Source organism: Bombus vosnesenskii, unplaced genomic scaffold, assembly GCF_011952255.1.
Source record: "Bombus vosnesenskii isolate JDL3184/JDL3185 unplaced genomic scaffold, Bvos_JDL3184-5_v1.1 scf7180000013352, whole genome shotgun sequence".
Classification (NCBI taxonomy): domain Eukaryota; kingdom Metazoa; phylum Arthropoda; class Insecta; order Hymenoptera; family Apidae; genus Bombus; species Bombus vosnesenskii.
In genome coordinates, this window is record NW_022882988.1 from 897,686 (window position 1) to 917,358 (window position 19,673).

At 40.2% G+C, this 19,673-nt stretch overlaps 2 protein-coding genes and 1 long non-coding RNA gene across 11 annotated transcripts in view; 2 read left to right on the forward strand and 1 right to left on the reverse strand.

Moving 5' to 3' along the window:
* Positions 1-19,673, reverse strand: part of LOC117236736 (CREB-regulated transcription coactivator 1) — a 64,549-nt gene that overhangs the window by 22,639 nt on the left and 22,237 nt on the right. For all 8 annotated transcript variants that reach the window (XM_033499931.1, XM_033499940.1, XM_033499939.1 and 5 more), the window contains one exon: positions 1,995-2,250. In XM_033499931.1, the coding sequence (XP_033355822.1) occupies positions 1,995-2,250 (256 nt within the window). The remainder of the gene's footprint in view (positions 1-1,994; positions 2,251-19,673) is intronic.
* On the forward strand, positions 3,063-16,450 carry LOC117236746. Of its 2 annotated transcripts, none has more exons than XR_004493903.1 (3): positions 3,063-3,155; positions 3,229-4,577; positions 16,166-16,450. It is a non-coding gene; the product is annotated as an uncharacterized LOC117236746 (long non-coding RNA). The 2 variants fall into 2 exon arrangements; XR_004493902.1 differs by lacking the exon at positions 16,166-16,450 and adding an exon at positions 4,653-6,006.
* LOC117236743 lies at positions 9,232-10,161 on the forward strand. Its single transcript, XM_033499948.1, has 2 exons — positions 9,232-9,589; positions 9,925-10,161. The coding sequence occupies exons 1-2, from the start codon at positions 9,427-9,429 to the stop codon at positions 10,071-10,073; spliced, it is 312 nt and encodes a 103-aa protein (XP_033355839.1). The 5' UTR covers positions 9,232-9,426; the 3' UTR covers positions 10,074-10,161.

The following is a 19,673-nucleotide window of genomic DNA, read 5'->3' on the forward strand; positions in this document are numbered from 1 at the left end:
TGAGTACGGTGTTGTTCATCGAATTATATATCTGATCAAATACAAAAATTTCGTTTCTACAATTATACGGATGAAATATCGTTCCATTCTTTTTCTTTAAATACGAATTTAACAGCAAGTCAATTTCATCAAAACATCGTATATTTAGTCAAAACTCCATTAAATTGCAAAATAAATTTCATTTGTCGATATTTCTATTGCAACGACTAAATTAGTCTCGTTATTCCATGTTTGAAGTATGCTCGGTTCTAGCTTTCAGAAATCAAAGAAGAAAGCGTTGCAGTTTCTTTATTTAAAAAACTTTCTTTCAGACAATTCATAGCTGGAGAATTGTCCGGATGGAATACGTACGACAAACGTAGACTGTGACAAAGTGTAGACTTTAAATTGCAAAACGTTCGTTTTCAATTTGCGAACAAAAAGGGAAAATCGCGCGGGAAGATTCACGAGGGCGCGAATTGGCTGAACTGTACCAGATATCGTATCGAATATCCGAACAAATTGACTATTTGTCGCGTCTAGATGACGCGTGTTTCCCCCACGATAAAACATTTTGCGACACAATTCTGTTGCGACTGGTTAACAAGCGACCGCCTGATTGGCGCGCTCTTTTTTCCGCGAATCGTACGCGGCCAGTACAATTTTCAGCGCGGTCGGCATCATCAAAACGCATTGTAACACTAGTAACGTGTTTCCACGAAGCGATGTGATCGGATCACAACGAATCAGGTACAGGAGAAAAACGTGTCGATCGCAAGAAAAAGGAACACTAGGCTGGTTCGAGCGTGATGAACAGGAGGAATCGCGCGCGACACCGTTCATCGGTAGACAGATCCACTTAGGCTTAATTAGCGACGATTACTTAAATACGTCCTTATTTCCATGGATATATCTATGTGTATATATATATATATATATATGAACGTTGAAAAGTTTTGTCCAATTTTTAAACGAAACACGTAATTATTATTATTATTATTTTATTTTATTTCATCGTTGCAAGATCATCAGATTACCAACGAACTTTGCTTGCTATATATCTAACTGCCATTCAATTCCATACAACTGTAGCATTCATCACATCCAAACACCCACATATATAGCTTTATTTCTTTTTATTTCTATGTAGACTATCCTATACTTAATTTGTATAGTATCACGCGTTTACCTTTGGCTTTTAATTAGTTCGGTACCTACCTATATTCCTACGATCTTTTTTCAAATCTCTTATCCTATCCTCCAGCATATCTTCTCTTTCAATACGCTAGAATTTATCCTACAGCATCGTTTTAACAGGTGTTTCAAGATATCTATCTTTAAACTACACAGAATACATTTGCGTTTTTACTCTTCCAACCAGGAACGATTTCTCTCCTACACGTTATCCGCATCTTATCCTCGCAATTAGCCTCTGGTTGCCTTCTTTTCCTTCTTTCTCCACGTATTCCGCTTTCTTCACTGTTCTTATGTATTTCTACCTACTGTTATATTTGGCGTTCCAAATTTCACGATATCGCACTTGACCTTGCAACTCTTTCTCCCGTTCCGTCAGAACTTTAATTATATCAAGCTTCTGCTGCCTTAGATCTTCTACAATCCTAGCTAACCGGTAACTATTTCTCCAAAAGTATTCTTCCCTTTCTCTGCTATTTTCTGTCCTTCCTATTTTCCTTTCTTTTTCACTCAGCCATTCCTTAACTAATACTCTACCCACGCTACCTTTTTAATACCCTTTTCATATCTCGAAGCTCCCTTCCCCTCTTTGAACCTAATTTTCTCTCCCTTGCTTCACTAGATTATCAATGTTTACCGTTATATTACTCTATAATATAATCTAATTTCTATAATATAATTTCCGTGATTGTTTGTTACGATACTATCTTTCGGTAAGTTTATCGTATCCTTGATATTATTAGTTCCTTTGTTGCAGTAACGATCGCCCCCCTGTGGATGACGAAGAAAAGCAGGAAAAACAAGATTGAACGTATCTATACCTCGCCGATGGGGGATGGTGGTGTTTGACTGGCAGGCTTCGTTGGCGCTTTGATGCAGAGCCGAGTCTGAATTCGTTCTCCTCCATGTGTCCGGTGGCGGTGGTGAAAGATACGGAACACCGCTGTACGGTGAGGTATCGTGCCTTTTTTCCATCGGACGAGGTCGCATCGGTCCAACTCCCATGCTCCTACCCCTCTCGTTGTTACGATACACCATGGAATTGTGCTGCATCTCCTCCAAATTGCTGAGCGCTGTCTATAAACGCGAAAACATTATTTAAGTATTTATCTCGACAATCACATTATCTTGCCACTCGAAGAAGCATTTTTACGTGCACACGCAATAAATTTTTATCGATTGCATATCTTGCACGTATCTATTCAAACGACACGAAAGGAAAAACTCATTCATCGTGTTTCTTTCAACTAGAACAAAAAATATATGGATGCATGTAAAATAAATGTCCATTGTGATGTAGAGATATTCTGTCATTCTTACACACATACATCGATCGATCGTTCTCACGTATAAATGACAGCGTCGTTCTTCCTGAACGTTGCCCTATCTTATCGACCTTAACTAAACCTCTAAATTCTAAACACTTGGACGTTCAACTTCGGCGCATTGCTAATTGCATTCCAAACATTTGGTCCTATCCTCGGGCATAGATGATAGTGTCATTCCTCCGAAATTTTGCTTTATCTCATCGTTATTTACTATTTAAGTGCTTAAAACTTTGCCTTTCCTTTAAGTCCACGCTAATTGCATTCCAAATATGGACGTTCGATCTGCATATCACCAGTTGAAGTTCGCTCTGTTGACTAACGTAACATAAATTACTACGAACTTGAAACAAATCGTATCGTATACGTTACTAGAGCGCCGATGTTTATGTATTTATGGAAAATTTAAAGGTTCGAGGATACGCAGGCTACACATATTATACAAACATGCGTAAAATATTCAAACTAAAGTAATATTTAATAAGCAAAGCAAATCTTCGTTTAAATTCTATTTTACAAATCTGCATAAATTTCTATTGCTCGAAAAAAGAAAAAAAAAAGGAAGAAAAAGAAAAAAAGAAAAAATGCATAGTGCATATTCATAGAATCACTATTTTGCAGAAGACGAGTGCATTACGTACATGGAGCAAATGAAATGTAAACAAATTACTATTCTTCCCAGCTATAGCTTCCTTTAAAAACTTTCTACAGAAACATATTCTGCCTGCAGGTACGATGAAAACGAACTAGCTCCGAGGAAAGTAATTTTCTTCTACCTTCGTTCTTTTTCGAGTTGGTCGGAATTTTCTCGTCCTATGAAACTCAGCCTGTGAAACGTTTCATCCGTTTTATGAGAGGACCAATGCGATATAAAGAGACTTAACGCAGGCGTTCGATCAGGACACGCCAGAACGAGAATTCGTGTCAGTTCCTCCAAAGATAAATCCATGGAGATAAGTTTCCCTTTGGAAAATATGAGCTTTTCCATCCTCGAGAAATCAGATCTTATATCCACAACTTCTTGGAAGCAAACTAAAGATTCAAAGTACAAGAATATTGACCCTTTGATAACAACATTAATAAACGAGCTCGCGTTCCCGTGCTAATAGAAATTCTAAAAGTCTGCGCTTTTTAAAACAGACTACGACGAAACCATCGTAGAAATCTGCGATACAATTCGTACGAAACGATTATATGCGATACAGTGAGTGTTTAAAGCTTTAGAATCTTAAAGTTTGCCACTAAATTCTTCTTATTACCATAAAAAGACATAATCAGGTTGCCAATGTTTATGAATTTATTTAAATATTCGAGAGTCAAAGCAGCAAAGCAGAATATACGTAGTGACAACAAATCGATCGAATATCTTATAGAACGTGTTGACAAATTTTTATTATTAGATCGCGAATATTTATGCATTTATGGAAGATTTAAAGATGCAAATTTTTCGCGTAGTATCAAAACATCTATAAAATATATTATATACCCATAAAATATACTGACAAAATATGGCTGTTACGTTCGGGACATTGCGCGTATATGGAAAACTGGTGTCGAAATTCCTGCATACTATACGAGACTGGTTCCATCGGAAGTCCGAGTTACCTGCGACAACAGACGGGTGGCTTGCGTAAGGCAGAAAAGGATTTCGCGCTGGTTCGCATCAACGCGAGTCGCGTAATCGCAATTAATGCGACGCTCGCGGTAATGGTCGTTCTCATTATCATCGCGGTGTGTATTGGATAATGCTCGAGCGTATTCGATGATCCGGCGTGGACGTGAGATCCGTGTAAACAGCCAGTGTTAATTTTCGGTCTTCCAGAATGGTGAAGGGAGAGAGGAGATCGGTGCATATGTACATTTGAAATATGAAGCGGGACGGTAGGCGGGACAATCGATGACGGTACTATAATTAAAGTATCCTTCGATATTTCGCTCGAGAACGGACCAGAGTAACATCACGTGTCGTCGATGTCAAGGCGTCTTCGTCGAGCAGTGAACGGAACGAGGCGATGTACACTACCGCTTCAAAGTATCCGGATACTTGCACGTTTCTACAAGATATAATAATATGCATATGTAAGTATCTGATAATAGTTCTAATAATATTATTGCTATCGAATCGATTATTAATTTTTACAACATTCCTTCTAGTTAATAGCTAAGTGGCCATGTGTGTATTGGCAAGCGCATACTCTTATTTTTCAAAGAAGCGTCGTTTTATCACGTCGAAAATACTGTCAAATGATATACGAAGCTCGATAATACACTTGCGCTTAATTAAATACTATATAAACGTTATAAGAAATACAATGGTGTGGAAATATCTTTGGTAGTCAGCGTATAGACCAAGTGACTCCGTAGGAAACGTAATAAGTACGGTATTGTTTCTATCGATTATTTCCTCGTTAACTGCTCGATAAAATTTATGTACTGTTACTACGGACCAAAGTGCCGGATACTTATGAGCCATAGTGTACGAAGGCAGAGGGGGAAAGAGCAAGACGGAACAACGGAGAGGAAGTTTATAGTGCACAGCAAGATAAAAACGAAGCGACCGTGAACGTGTACGAGGAATTGCCGCGAGCGTCGCTTCTAATAGCTTTGTGTTGGCCGTTTCATTCGCAGATCGCGCGAAAGCTGCGTTCTTAACATTGGCCTGATGGCAGGCGGATGGCAGTTAATTTAGAATCTAGATGAAATTCGGCAGGTATTCAAGAAACTCGACATCGTTATTTAGAACAATGTAAGAACGAATAACCGCGAGTCATCGGCCGGCGTATGTCGCGTGTATGCGCGAACGTAAACGACACGCGGTCGCCGTAATACGAGAACGTAGAACGAGGTTGTCTCTTGGCAAATCCTTAATTAATAAAAACGCTGCATATCGAGGAAAACAATCGTGAACAAGCATGAACGATCGTGCTTGTTGTCGGTCTACGTGTTGTTATAAATAACCGTAACGTTCGAGGCAAATTATTAATTATAACACGTTAGCCAGTACACGAGCGGACGAGCGTGGCTATCACGGTGCAAGGTTCAAGGGAAACCGCATTCTTCGAACGGCAAAGGCGAAAAAACCTATTAGTAAATGATATACACGCACGTCCCGTTTCGTTTTGTTTCGTTTCGCAGGTTTTAGGCTAGTCGTTCGCGAAGAGAAAAGACCGGGGAACGCAGAAACGGAAAACTAAGAAACGAAACGAAACGGTGACGATAGGACCTCGTGCAATGATACTTATATAACGCGAGTAAAAATTGGCTACTAGCATCGTGTAATACCATTTGCAACACATCAATGAGAGTGAAATGTTTGTGAATTCGTTAAGGAACGAGTAGTGAAATACATAATGTGTGAAAGAAAAATGAAGTAAGTTATTTTGTACAATGTGTAAATGTATTAAAATAACGCAATAAATAATGCTATAGGCGTAACGAGTATAGAAATTATATTAAAATACGATTCATATTTTTCCCTCTGAAAGAAGAATAAAGCGTATTCTCTGGGATAAGGAAAACTTCTTCCTCTATAGCTATAAGATCAGCATAACAAAACATGTTAGCACACGAGAGTTGAACTTACGATACGATAATACGAAATTCATGATAGTCGAGTTCCAATAATAACGGTGCCAATGAAATTTTAAAATGTTTCGTATAACGTACATATCTAATATGCGTATTCTTACAAGATTTCTACAATTGTTCGAATATTCTCGCGAGCCTCTGTATATCCGTATAATAAGTAACAGATGGTCCTGTTGTATTTCTCTGGCCGCATATAGGCGTAAAATTGTGATTAATGGAGTCCGAAAAACGCTGTTTAGAGATTCAACTTGTCCAGCTCGCTGGCCGATCGGACGCGCTGTGGCTTTCCAATTTTAGCGTCGCAAGAATTGTATGGCATAACGATATATTTTTAGTCGGTACAGAGTACATACGGTGTGTAGCGTGTACGGGCCGCTTCGAGTGTTTTCCCCCGCGGCACCGCGCACTGTTCACAGGCCACGCTGTAAACACAACGACAGGACAGGCACCGATTCTCTGTCTGCGACGACACGTGCTCGAAACAGGTACGCCCGCGAGAGCTCATTCATCCAACCAACACCGACCTACGCTCCTCCTCTGTCCGTGTGTATTTATATTACCGGCCGAATTACGATTCGGTGGACGAATTTGATCAACACCGCAGCCGTGTTCGCGTGCCGAAAAGTCTGCTGGCGTCGATTAACCGCGATCGAAGGGAAAAACAGTTTGATCGGATTTCGTCACTAGTCATGTTTTCACCGAGTGCTTCGCTCCACTAAATTGTAAACTTTCCTCGTCAGATAATACACTATTATTTCCCGCCCTGTATAAGCTTTTCATCGCCATTAAAACTCGCAGGAAAGATATGATAAGTATATATCTTCCGTTGATCTTTGTATGTTAATGCCGATCTATGACCGAAGTGAAATATTTTAATATAAAATAGCTGCAATTGGAGAGAACGCGTGGGCTCCGAACATATAGTTGCGGAAATTGCATAGAACGTACAAAAGATGTAACAGAATGCTTTGATATATCCGATATTTTAGCATCTTTCAAAATTGTAATATTAAGGCAATCGATATTTTTTAGGTTGTGAGAGCAGGCGGAAAGGTATATTATTGCCTTTAAAATAAAATAAAAATAAAATAAAAGACTAGCTTTAGTAACAGAGAATCAACCGACAATGTATGAAATTTAATTTAATATCGTTTGCCTGTAAAATACGAAAAATATAACTCGCGTTGTTCCCCTGCGGCTTTTATCTATTGTATGAAACGACATCGCTGTCACAAATTTACAAGTGAAATATCTATCGCGTATTTAGGTTCGCCGACGTTATCGCGACGCGAGTCGTTGAACTTGCATTAAAAACACCTGCCAACGATTACTTCTTACGATACAGATCTGCGAAACGATACAGGACTCCTCCCTCCCACTTTGAGCAGTTTTTTCGTCCGTGCATTCTTTCTACGTGATCTCAAATTCTAGAAATAATCGTGCCGGCCGCTGTACGTGTATCACCATGTGTAATAAACGATTTTTCTAGAATCACGCAAGACCATCGAGCTACAAGAAGCACGTTAAATCGAACGCAACGTTGTGCGTGAAACGCGAAACGAATGCAGCGATTTTCGCGCGCGCGCTCGTCGTACTTCTGCAGTCGGAGATCTTAATGAAAGAATCGAGTTAGCAGTCCACCGCGAAGACGAAGCGAAATTAATAAGCTGTCAACCAGTATGAACTGGTATGAACCGCGGGTTAGGTCGACTCATTCGATCGTCACAATTAGCAACGATTCTCTGGTTGTTAGGGGAGCTCGGGAATCGGCGAAATCCGGTCTAAAGTTCGTTTTCTACCAGGTGCTGTTCATCGATACGGCAGAATCAAGGTAATTCGTTTTACTTTGCCAGGTTGTACGTTTTGTTGAGAAAAATTGATTCGATCATGCGTTCACCGCTTCGATTACAGCGATCGAAGGATTTGCGGTAACGAAGAGGTAGCTGCAATGAATGCTAATGAAATTTCAAAACGTCTCATGGTGTTTATCCGATAACGTTTTGTATTTATAGAAATTTTCGATTACTTTCACGAATCACGCGTATCGTTCTCTTCGCTCGGTTTATAATCGAACCTCTCGCGAATCCTCGAATCAGCTTCACTTTTCGCGAAGTTATCAGATTCAATCAAGTCACAGAATCGAAATCTAATTTTCGCGAATTTATCTGTCACAAGGAGTTTTCGTTATAATAATAATAATAATCTTTCGTTAAAGATTGAAAAAGCGAATCGAAACGAATAACATTTGCAATCGTAGTCCTTCCACGTGTATTAATTTATGGAATCGATCAGCGCGCGACTTCCGCAGGATTCGAATGAAGATTACATGAAAAGAACACGATGAATCGCATCTCCTATTTCTCGCCATAATATCAGGCACAATATCGAATGTATTGAAACATTGCTTGCCACGAACCATCGTCTGTGACACTCGCATTTAAAATCGCATTTACCGCAAGCAACAGAAAGACACAGATCTCGTACTCAAAAGTGCAACAATTTACCACCCCGAATATCACTCAATGACAGCTTTAAAATCTAATTTCATTCTAATCGACTATGAATTGATCTACTCGAATTATTATCGAGTGAAGCTCCTTATTGCAACAGTCTTTTCAATTCGTTCCCAACGAACGATCTACGAACGATAACATAATAGTTCGGCGCAATTTCACGATTCACGCTTGTCGAGGCATAATTACTTCGTGGAATAGTAACAGAGATCTTAAGGCGGAATAATCGTGGTGTAGGATAATCGTCGAGCCGAGTGTGAAGTTCCCAACGAAAGAAAGAGAGAGAGAGAGAGAGAATAACGGGGCGCACACGCTAAAAATAACAATTTCATCGGTTGCACGGCTACGAAGAGGAACAAACTGACCCGTAATTCGTCGGGTGGAGAGTGGAGAGCAATGTTTCCCGAGTTGGCGCGGCTGCCACGCGTCTCATACGATTTCCTGTTGAGGAGAGGGCGCGAAGAAATTCGTCGGCCGTCCCTGCGCGCCATGTGTTGCTCTGTCGTAGTTCACACGGCTGTTACCTAATATCTGTTGAATTATGCCGTAAACAAGGAACAGTTCTCCCACGGTCCGGTTCACGGACGACACCTCGCGTACGACTTGGTCGCGTACGCGCACGCCTGCTTCATTATCGCCTTTCGTTTCGTTCGTTTGGCAAATCGCAGTTTCTAGACGTCTAGACTGGACTCGAGAGAACTCACGCGAGCTATGATCGCGTGCCGCCGCGATAATCCGTAAATTGTTTAGCGGCAACGATTGGACAACGTCCAACGGAATAATATACGGCCGCGAGATAGTTACAACGCGAGAGAAATGTTACACGGATGATTTTGCTGGTGAAACGGTCGTGTCCCGACTCGGGAACGAACCTTCCGATGTTACGCGCAACGCAACGGATTCCAATCGTTGCGTGTATCGCGCTAATAAATAGCATCGCCACCTGTTTCCCTAAAGTCATCGACGCTACTGAAAGAGCTGTCTTCCGACGTAAGTGAAAGAGGTCACTGAATTACCTGCCGCAGTTATAGTCCAGTTTCGAACGATGATCACATTGGGAAATATATAACGGCTGTGCGATGCAGCGAGCATCACGTATTTCTTATCAATATCTTGAAAAATTTAAATTCTGTATAATTTTTTATATTTTGATGGTCGATAATCAGCTGCACGATAAGTTCGCTGTACGTACACGTAAGTAGTAAACGAAGCTTTAAACTTTCGAACAAAACGATACGACGATTTGTTTTCCAGTGTTATCGACAACGACGTGTCGTATAAAAAATTGTATTACATAGTTTATCTATTTGTTCACCTTCTTGCAGATTATGCGACCGTACCGAGGCATCTTATGCAAATGCCTACTAGAAAATTATGGAGAGATCGTGTTCGAATACTCGATCGCGAGAGAAATTGTTTATTGGTGGCAAAATACCAGTCTGTGAATAATCGTGTTTTGCGCGATTCAGAATAGACGTGTTCGAGAATAGATATTCCTCTATATCAGAGAGAACATGCTAAAGTAGAAGTATTATTCTTAATCGAATTTCATGCGTTCGATGGTAGGGTGGCAAACAGCCTGTTCCTGGTGAACACGCAAATTTCACTGTAACGGTTGACGTAACTTAATTATCGATGACATGGCAGTGTATTTAGGTTTCAATTAGGAAAAGGGAGACAAGCCGTTTTGTGTACGCATGAACCACGACCATGCGAGCTTGTGCTTCTATTACGTTACACCGTGGACTATGTACAGCCACAAACAAGATTGCGAAGTAAACTATCAAGGGATACGGCGAATACGAGAATCCTGTACATAACGTTGTTTGAACATGTTTTTATCGTTCTGAGTTATCTAGAATTCTCAGTAATTCGATGATTAATATTAATCCATTAAGGGTCAGCTTTGCCGTGACCCCATCGGCTTCTGTTTCTAACATGGCAGCCACGAAAGGGAATTCCAAACATTCGCTTAATATTTTGTTCGTCGCTATTTCTAACCGATGATTAACTGTTTCAATATTCTTACGACTTCTGCTAAGTATTAGGTCGTCCGGAAAGTTTCTTTCGTTTTATAAGGAAATAGCGGAGGTACAACATTTTCCGTTTTATATTATTTTATCGAATTACGTATGATCCATTTTGTTCTATCAAAATAAAGATCACAACGTTCGACAGATTAGGTTTCATGTTTGTATAAAGATGAGTCGTTGTGAAAGACGTGTCTGTAAGAGAAAAACACTTTTCGAACAACCTAATATATACTTGGCTTAATTATCTCGTAGCTTCTATCGGTATATATCTTCGCGTTTGTTTCAAACGTTGCGAACACGGTCGAGTCTCGTAAATTTTAAGATATTTCCTACAACACGCGTGATATATTCGTAAAACGTGTCGTCAAGCGTTCGAATGCTTTCACGAGTTTGCGTGTACATGGCGATAGTTGATCATTAAATACAAAAAGGACAAGAAAGAGGCAAAGATCGTTTAGAACTGTATCGAAGGACTAGTAGGCAGTAAGTAGGAGGCGTTTAATTTCGTGGCTTTCTCGCTTTGCATTTGCATACCGAACCGACGAATTTCCACGTCGGCCGATACGGAATATGGCTGACGTAATTCCACGGTATGATCGGTGTAAAGCTGGGAATACTTGGGCCGAAAATTATTTTCAGTGTGCTCACGCGTGTTCATTCGATACAGGTTTTAAGAGGTTTCCATCCGCGGCAATCTCGCTCGTCGGATCGCTATACAACGCTATTTGCATACGATAATATGCAAAATGTATCAGTGACGATGCAAGAATAACCTCGCTGGCGCCTTTTTTACCACACGCCTCTCGTCGATGCGTGCGCGGCACACGCGCGCGCGTATTTCAAGACTCGACGCATCCTCTGTGGTTACAGCGATACGAACGTGAAAATATTCCTCGGTGTTCTGTTAGTTTGCCCGATCGAACCCTTTTTATCGTCTTCATTCCGGAAATTCTCTCGATCAGAGCCGTTCGAACGCGATACGATCGCGCTACGCTATTCCTCGTTTTGCATTTTACGGCACACTTTTAAGTGGACTTTGTTCTGATATCTTCGTGTGCCGATCTCGAGGAAAATCAACGCCAAATGTACAACTACATTTTCGAACGTAAAAATCGGAAATATCATTTACCGTAACACTTGGCATAGAAAGATATTTTTTATATACAACATTTTGAAATTTCATTTGCATAACGATATACAACTGTCACGGCCGTATTGATAAAACTTGAAATCGATTTCAAGACGAATATACGGAAAGCACGAGATAGTTTCTGCGAAACTGCGAACAAATATTCAGTAAAAAAAAAAAAAGGTAGTATACATCGTGAACAGCTGAAACATGTAATAAATGACAAAGACGGAACTGTTGAATTATCCAGGCTTATTAATATGATAACAATCATAATTAATAACAATAGATAATTGATTGCAAATACTTTCGTGGTTTCTGGCAAGTATGGTATACCCAGTTACATTAAATGATCTTATATCTTGCGATCTTCTATGTGCATTTTCGAATTTGTTCCAAACTTCGCCAATTTATATATATGATGACACTACGAATGAAATTTCGAGATATCTCGTAGGATATACGCAAAAAGGTTTCTATAAGCATTCAAACTTTCACGAATCACCAGCATAAAAACAACCGCGTGAAGAATTATGGATATGTTATTCTTCGAAAGAAGAACTTGGATTCGAAGATCGCTTTACAAAGTTTCTTGTTCGAGTAATCGGAGGCGATAGAGGCGGTCGTTAAATATAACTGAGGATAAACATAACAAGACAAACGATAATACATCTCGATCTACGATAATTTACTAAGAAGCGTCAAGTCGCAACAATTAAACGAGGTGTGTTAATAAACAAACGATCGAGTCTCCTGAATAAAAATTAGCTGTTTCTTCAAGTAGTTAAAGTCAGTCGACGAATTACCATAAAAGATTCCATTCAGTTCCATCTCCGCGCACTCCACCTCGATATTTTTAATCGGGAAACATTCTGAGTAAGATAAGCATCTATACTCGAACCATTATACGTAGTATTTAAGATACACATCAGATAAGACAAGTTTCTCTAAACTTACATTGCACAATCGATTCAAACAGTATTCATATTTCAAACTACTGCTAGATACGTGGATTGAAATTTTATTATTCGCTCATTTTATACGATCACGGCAAATACTACTTTTACTTATTGCATTAGTCTCTTGTCGATTCGTATATCTACGTACAACGTGTACATAACGTTGCTATAGATCGGCCGAAGTATCCATATACGACACCTTTTATTCAAACACGATGAATGGATTAATTACAGTCGAAAGAGAGGGCAAAAGAAGCAAAACAAAGACGCCCGAAAATAACCTTGCATCGTCGTATTACGAACTATGAAATTCCACGAGACGAATGTTGTTCTATTGGATTAGCAACTAAGTGATTGCGAATTTTGTCAATACCATCTAATGACAAAATCCGCAATCACTTAGTTGCCAGCCCAATATCTTCGTACGAACGAAAGCCGTTGAATCGTGAAGGAAGAAGAAGAAGAAGAAGAAAGGAAGAAACGACGTATCCGAATTACCGGCACGTGGCATTGAACGACACCGATTTTTAGCGCGTGGCCATTTAAATACAATCACGCGTCCCCGCGCGTGAGCTTCCGTTGCATTCGAGAAAGGTTATTCCGCTTCCGTCTGATTGAGAATCGGAAATCCTGGCGGTTGATTCTTCCGAGCAGCCTATTCTTCGTTTTATCGAAGCACGTTTTGAGAAAAGAACGCCTACATAAACTTCTACCGCCCTTTTGTATCGCGCGAAGAGCAAGATCGGTGGTGGCAATTAAAGTCGCTCGTTAGATAGAATAGCGTGTTTCCGGCGAGTAACAACGAAAAATATTCTATCCGCGTCGACTTGCGCAACGGTACACACGTATACAGAGTCCCGTCCAGATACATAGACATAAATTGCCGTTACGTGTGTCGATTGCACAAACGTTGCTTTCCTACTTTCCATCCTTTGATCTTTTTAATTACCGAACGATTGTAACGTAGAGACAATAACGTGATTTTAGCACACCATTCTATTTATTACACCGTTTACATGCTAATTAATTAAATCGAAATGCGTTCAATTTTGTCTCCTTCGTATATAGTATTCCTCGTATGAATGCAACAATTTCATACTATGAAAATAATCTGGTTCGCTGAGAAATGAGTATACTATTACAGAATATTCGAACGTTCCATATATTTTTGCGTATTACGTGCATTTTACGCGTGTTTACGCATTTAAATTTCCCATAAAAATTCACCGTATGTTAATCGTACTTTTACTTGGATACGGAAACTGCTTCATACTCCTATTTTCCAACCCTGCGGATACTAAGAAAGATACGACGCTAAGAATCTGTACGTCGATGTCTTAATTACGAGCGTCGCGTTAAACGTGTGATACCCTTTAAACGCATCGATGCTTCTAAAAATAGCATCAACCTCGGCATTTTCGAAGAAGTACATATACAGTAAGCAAAAGGAACAGAGAAGACAGACGGACGACAAGTATGTAAATGTATTTTTACCACGAGGAATGCGTCGCTGCGAAAACAGACATTCTTAATTGACAGCGGCGCTAACTGAAGGTGATTCGTGTCGTGACACGTACCTACACAGATTCGTCGATGCGTCTCGTCGGCTCGTGTCGCGAACCTGACATTGAGAAAGTTCTCAATGAAATGGTCGCTGGCGTGCTCTTGCGTTTCATACGCTGGGAATAATCCGAAGGAAAAAAAAAAAGAAAGAGAAACCAGCGTGTGATTCATTTTCACGGAAAAACGCGAAATAGATTCTCTCGTCAGAAACATCGATTCGATTATTCATGAATTTGTTTTCTTTGCAACATGGCCGAATTGTATTTCGTCGAATAATAGACGCGTCGCGATATATATCTGACGAAAGAAAGAACGTGATATTTTGGAAATAATGTAGAATCGTGAAGAGAGAAGCGAGAATTAATTCAACGAGCTGTTTCCTTCCTTCGTGATTCTGATAAGAGACCGCTTCTCCGCAAATTTCGCTCGCAATTCACCCAGACGCCCGTATATTTAACCGTAATTTACCCGGCACCGAGTATGCTATCGCAATCAGGATCCATTTTGACCGTGCTCTCTCCACCGTATTTCATTCCCCATCTTTCCTCCGGTTAACGCGAAATTCTATCTTACCGCTGTCTCATTTTCAAAGCAACTCCCACTCTTTGCAAATTGCCGGTCGAATTTCACCCGAAGCGCACTATCATTCTCGACGTTCCTACTTTTAATTGGAAAAATGTTTGATCTCTACACACGCGAGCGCTGAATTCCATTTTCCATGAAATTTCAGAGCAACGTTGTTCTTCGTAGAGTACGAAAACGAAAGAACCAGGCTGGTTCGATCGCGTTGCTTTCTTCCACAGACATCGTGATTCCCTTCGTTCGATTATACACCTGTTAGCGAACCACCGGTGCACGCGATCCGTAAAAATAGTGGCGTGTTTGTCTCCATTGCATAATCCGCGTCGATCGATCGACGTTCGTGTGAATGAGCCGACGAGCGAGCAAGGTGGTGCTTGATTCGTTTTTCGGTACATGGAACCACCGCACCGGCGTGATCCCGGAATCAAGGACACGCGAAAGGTTACAGACACTCGCCGCTTTTGCAACGCAAGATGTTATCTATGCTACGCGTCTTTTGTAACGAATTTCGTGCAGCAGACGAACATCTGTAAGTTTGTCTTCGATGACCGCACAGAAAAAGTTGCTTCCAAAGGTCGCCCATGTGTCGACAGGCATGTGCTTCGCTCTTTAAGACCGTAACGAATTGCGAGAGGAAAGGTTGAAGCAGAATTGGCGACGAATCGTGAACCGACAAACCTCCTCTTATTTCGAAAGTCAATTTTAAAATTTTATACTTTGTTACGAACAATCGCCAGAATTAGAAATGTTAAAGTAACGCATCGCGCAAAGAATTTGAGGAGATTTTTCTAAATAATTTACCGAGATGGAAAGAAATTATCGTGATATTAGTCGTTGTTCGTAAAGATTGAAATTTACAGTTTTCAGAGTTATTTAATCGAAATAAAATTCAATTAACGATGCGATTAAATGTGACGGAGATAGAGGTACGAAACACGTGGGTTGAATATCGCAGTAAACACGGCTCGACTGATCGAGTCGGTGGTTTAACGCTAATCTTACCATGCCTCGTTAAACAACCAGTTTCAAAATATAATTATCATTGTACGTTCAGTGTTATTTCTTTCGTTCGTCTAACTTTACGTAAATTCTTATATTATCTGATCGATCGATTTCTCAATTTTTATTAATAGAAGAATCTACATAAAGTTAGACAATCTTAAATTAAATTTCGAGACCGGTCATTTGACCGGGCCCGGTAAGGTTAATGTTAAAAAGTTTTGAAAAGAAGACGACCGCGTTTAAAGGCATTTTAATGATGTTAGATATTCAGTAGACCCGTGTCCTTCGACTTTTACAGATGATATTCAAGGACAACGGGGCCGATCGAACGCCGATGACACTTTCCACTTTGTAATTTTATCCTCTTCTGACCCCTTATGCACATCGACCGTTCGATGAGTCGGCAACGGTGCAGTGGAATGAGAAATTATAGGATCAGCTACAGTCACTTGCGCGCAGGCCAGTGGCGTACAACTTTCCCAGGGGGAAAACAACCTTCGCCATTATTCGCGGATGTTACTTAACGTTCGCAAAAACCATAAATAAAAAGGGTATCAATCGAAATTGTTGTCGACTGTATGTTTTTAGCCCACAAATCGAGGAAGATCATTCTTGATGCATAAAAAGGCGCTTGTTAGATTTCGTATTATTATTCAACAACTGTATGAACGATTTTATTTCACAAGTAAATGTAATTATCACGCTTAAAAATTTACATATAAAGCCATAAATAGAATATTCTTCGTTAGAAAATAAGATATTCGACATTGCCGATGATAACGATCTAGCCTGCGTTAGCCGAGGGTTAAAGACACTATAAGCTTCCATGAATTTTCATTCGACCCTAAAAACGATCGATGCTTTCATCTGCGTCGTATATAATAATTCCTCTGTTAACATTTATTGAAAAAAAAACTCTAATTTCCTAAACGGCAGCCATTTACCGAGCGATATTCGAAGAAACAATGTGCACGGATTTCCACGAAATTTGTATTCGAAGCTAAAACCGATCGATACATCCATTTCTACGCGGTATATAATCAATTTTCAAGCTATCGCGTACTTTTTCATTTAAAATTTGTTTAACAAACTTTAATTTCCTGAACTAGAGTCATTTACTGAACGAGATCCGAAAAAACGAAGCGTAGGAATTTCCACGAATTTCCACTCGAGGCTAAAACCGATCGATACTTCCACCTACGTCGTATATAACCGATTTTCAGACTGTCGTGGAATTTTTCGCTTAAAATTTATTTAACAAACTTTAATTTTCCAAACGGCAGCCAGTTACTGAAACAGAGCCGAAGCAACAACGTTTACGAACTTCCACGAAATTCCATCCGAAGCTACAAACGATCGATACTTCCACCTACGCCGTGTATAAGTAATGTTTGTGCTATCGTGTGCAATTTTTCACTTTACAACGCTTACTAGCATTTGCTTAAGAAGATCTAATTTCCTAAACGAGAACGATTTATCGTACGGGACTCGAGGGGCGAGGTGCACGAACCGTATTCTCGGGGTTGTAGGTAGGACGAGGACACGCGGGACAAGTATGAATGGCGAGAAACGCGGAAGACGTTGGAGAGGTCGGGAACCGATCAGTGAGGAGCGGCAAGCTTCCCCTTGCCACTCCTTCAACCCTTCTGTTTCGCTCTCTCTTTCTCTTTCGACTTCGCTTCTAGTCCTTTCACAACGACTTCGCTCCACCCACGCAACGACGTCGGGACACCCACCACCGTCTACCGTCTCCCGACACGTCGGTGACCTACTTACAAGGGGACATCCGTTGCCATTCAAGGCTGTACAACACGAAAGCACGCAGGACTCGCCATTGCTCGTTGTATCCTGTCTCGCTACATCCGATCTCGTTTTTAAAAATGTTACGTTACTACTAGACTTCCTGAATCTTTGTGCAAACTCATATACAAAGCGCCTCGCGTAAAGTGATCGATCGACCAAGGGATGATTCTATACGTACAAATAAATCGAAAATATAAAATAAGATTCTTTTGTTCGAAGCTTGTTTTTCAATGTAGAATAAAATATTTATGCACCTAAGTTAATATTTATGCAACGTAAGTAAGGAAATGAAACTTCGATAGCTGTTGAGAAATTTTGGTTCGTTAGGAAATTTTCATCGAACGACAGAGAACTTATGATACGATAATTTCCAAGCTGCGTATATTTTCATTCGTATTACACAGGATAATTCCTTTCGTGCATTTATAATCGTATCTGTATATTTTGAAATTAAATTGTACGTTGAGTAGTAATTGGAATATTAAGTCGGCACCTACTTCACGTTAGAGGTAACAGTCTACCGAGACAAACTCGGTGAGAACGTCGAGTAACCTTTAACAACTGCATGCTAGGAAAGGGGAGAATGCGCTGATCGACGCCCACGTGTCCGATTTTCTCTTGGTTGCTGGATATTATCCGCTCCTTAAACAATCGTTTTGTGGGGCACTCTGATCATAAACGTGCTCGTGAAAGACGCGAATAGAAGCAAGAAAATTTATGGACCCGATGATTGCCACGCCATTAATAGATCTGACAATAAGTCGCGTTTATACTTTCTAGCGACGCTTTCGTTCGTGTGAACGCAGTATACTTACAACGTTTCAACGAGCGATCGTGTTTTATCATCGTGAAATCGATCGTGGGCTGCTCGAGCCACGACTTTTTATCGCAAACGTCTAAGCGTCAGAAAAAGCAGTAATCGGGATTCTAGGAGATTTCGTGGAATATCAAAGTCGTCGAGAGAAGGCAAAGATCCCGTGGAGACTACGGTACACCGGATATTACGATATAATCATCCACGGAAATGGCAGATAAATCAAACGCAAATATCGCCTGAATTTCCATCGTCTCGAGGTCCCTTTGAGCCAGTCCGTACGACCGAATACCAAAATCCCGAAGAACGAGATCTTTTAAAGAAGAAAAAATGCAACGAAAAATTGGAAGCAGTTTGAACGTAGTCTAGACGCGATATGAATTATGTATCAGGAAAATCCAATTATATCGCAACGGTGGGATGTCTGCGTGGAAACCGTTGGAAGCTTCTTCTTTTATAATCTCGAGAGATCACCGATGGAAAAAAGTCAGGATATTATAACTATACCAGCCGTGAAAGATATATAGTTTCTCGTCATCAAATTGAAACCACTCGAAACTTTTAATATTCTTCTTTTTAATACAAGTGAGAGGCGCGAATCAATTGTAATAACGAAGTTTATCAATTATTAAAGTATTACGTACGTGTATATATGTAGATGTTGAGAACTTGTATGCTCCTATCCTTCGTCTTAAAATTACATCTGGTTTTCAATTTTTGTTCTTGAATCGGGTAATTATTTATTATTTTATTTATTATTTGAAATGTGATCATAGATGTGCAAATGTTTTCACGAGCCAATGTATTATACAATAATTAGCGAGAATGAAAAGTGTGCACGTTGGAGATGTTTCCACGTTCTGATGACCAGAAACCGTAGAAGAAGGCGTAGAGGAAGACCCATGGATTCACGAGGGAGTTTCGATCGAACCAGAGTAAGGATCAATTTCCGCGACTAATGATATATAAAGTAACGGAAACGGAAGATTCTCTGGCAGGAGAAACTCGTTGGAGCTGAGGAGCGAAATTCTAATCAGGAAATTGTTATTTTCCGTAGGGTTGTTGCCGCGAGCGGATGGCTTCGACGTTTCCGGCATAGTCCCTTCCGAATGGATCGGAAGACGAGTGGCTGGAATCTCCAGCCTCGAAATATTTCCACGCACTTACGTACCGGCATGAACGAAACCAT

Excerpts from the sequence above, each read along its gene's own strand:
- LOC117236743 (XM_033499948.1), top strand. The coding sequence starts at position 9,427 with ATGATTTTGCTGGTGAAACGGTCGTGTCCCGACTCGGGAACGAACCTT. Across the intron at positions 9,590-9,924 it reads TGAAAGAGCTGTCTTCCGAC|ATTATGCGACCGTACCGAGG; the intron begins GTAAGTGAAAGA and ends ACCTTCTTGCAG.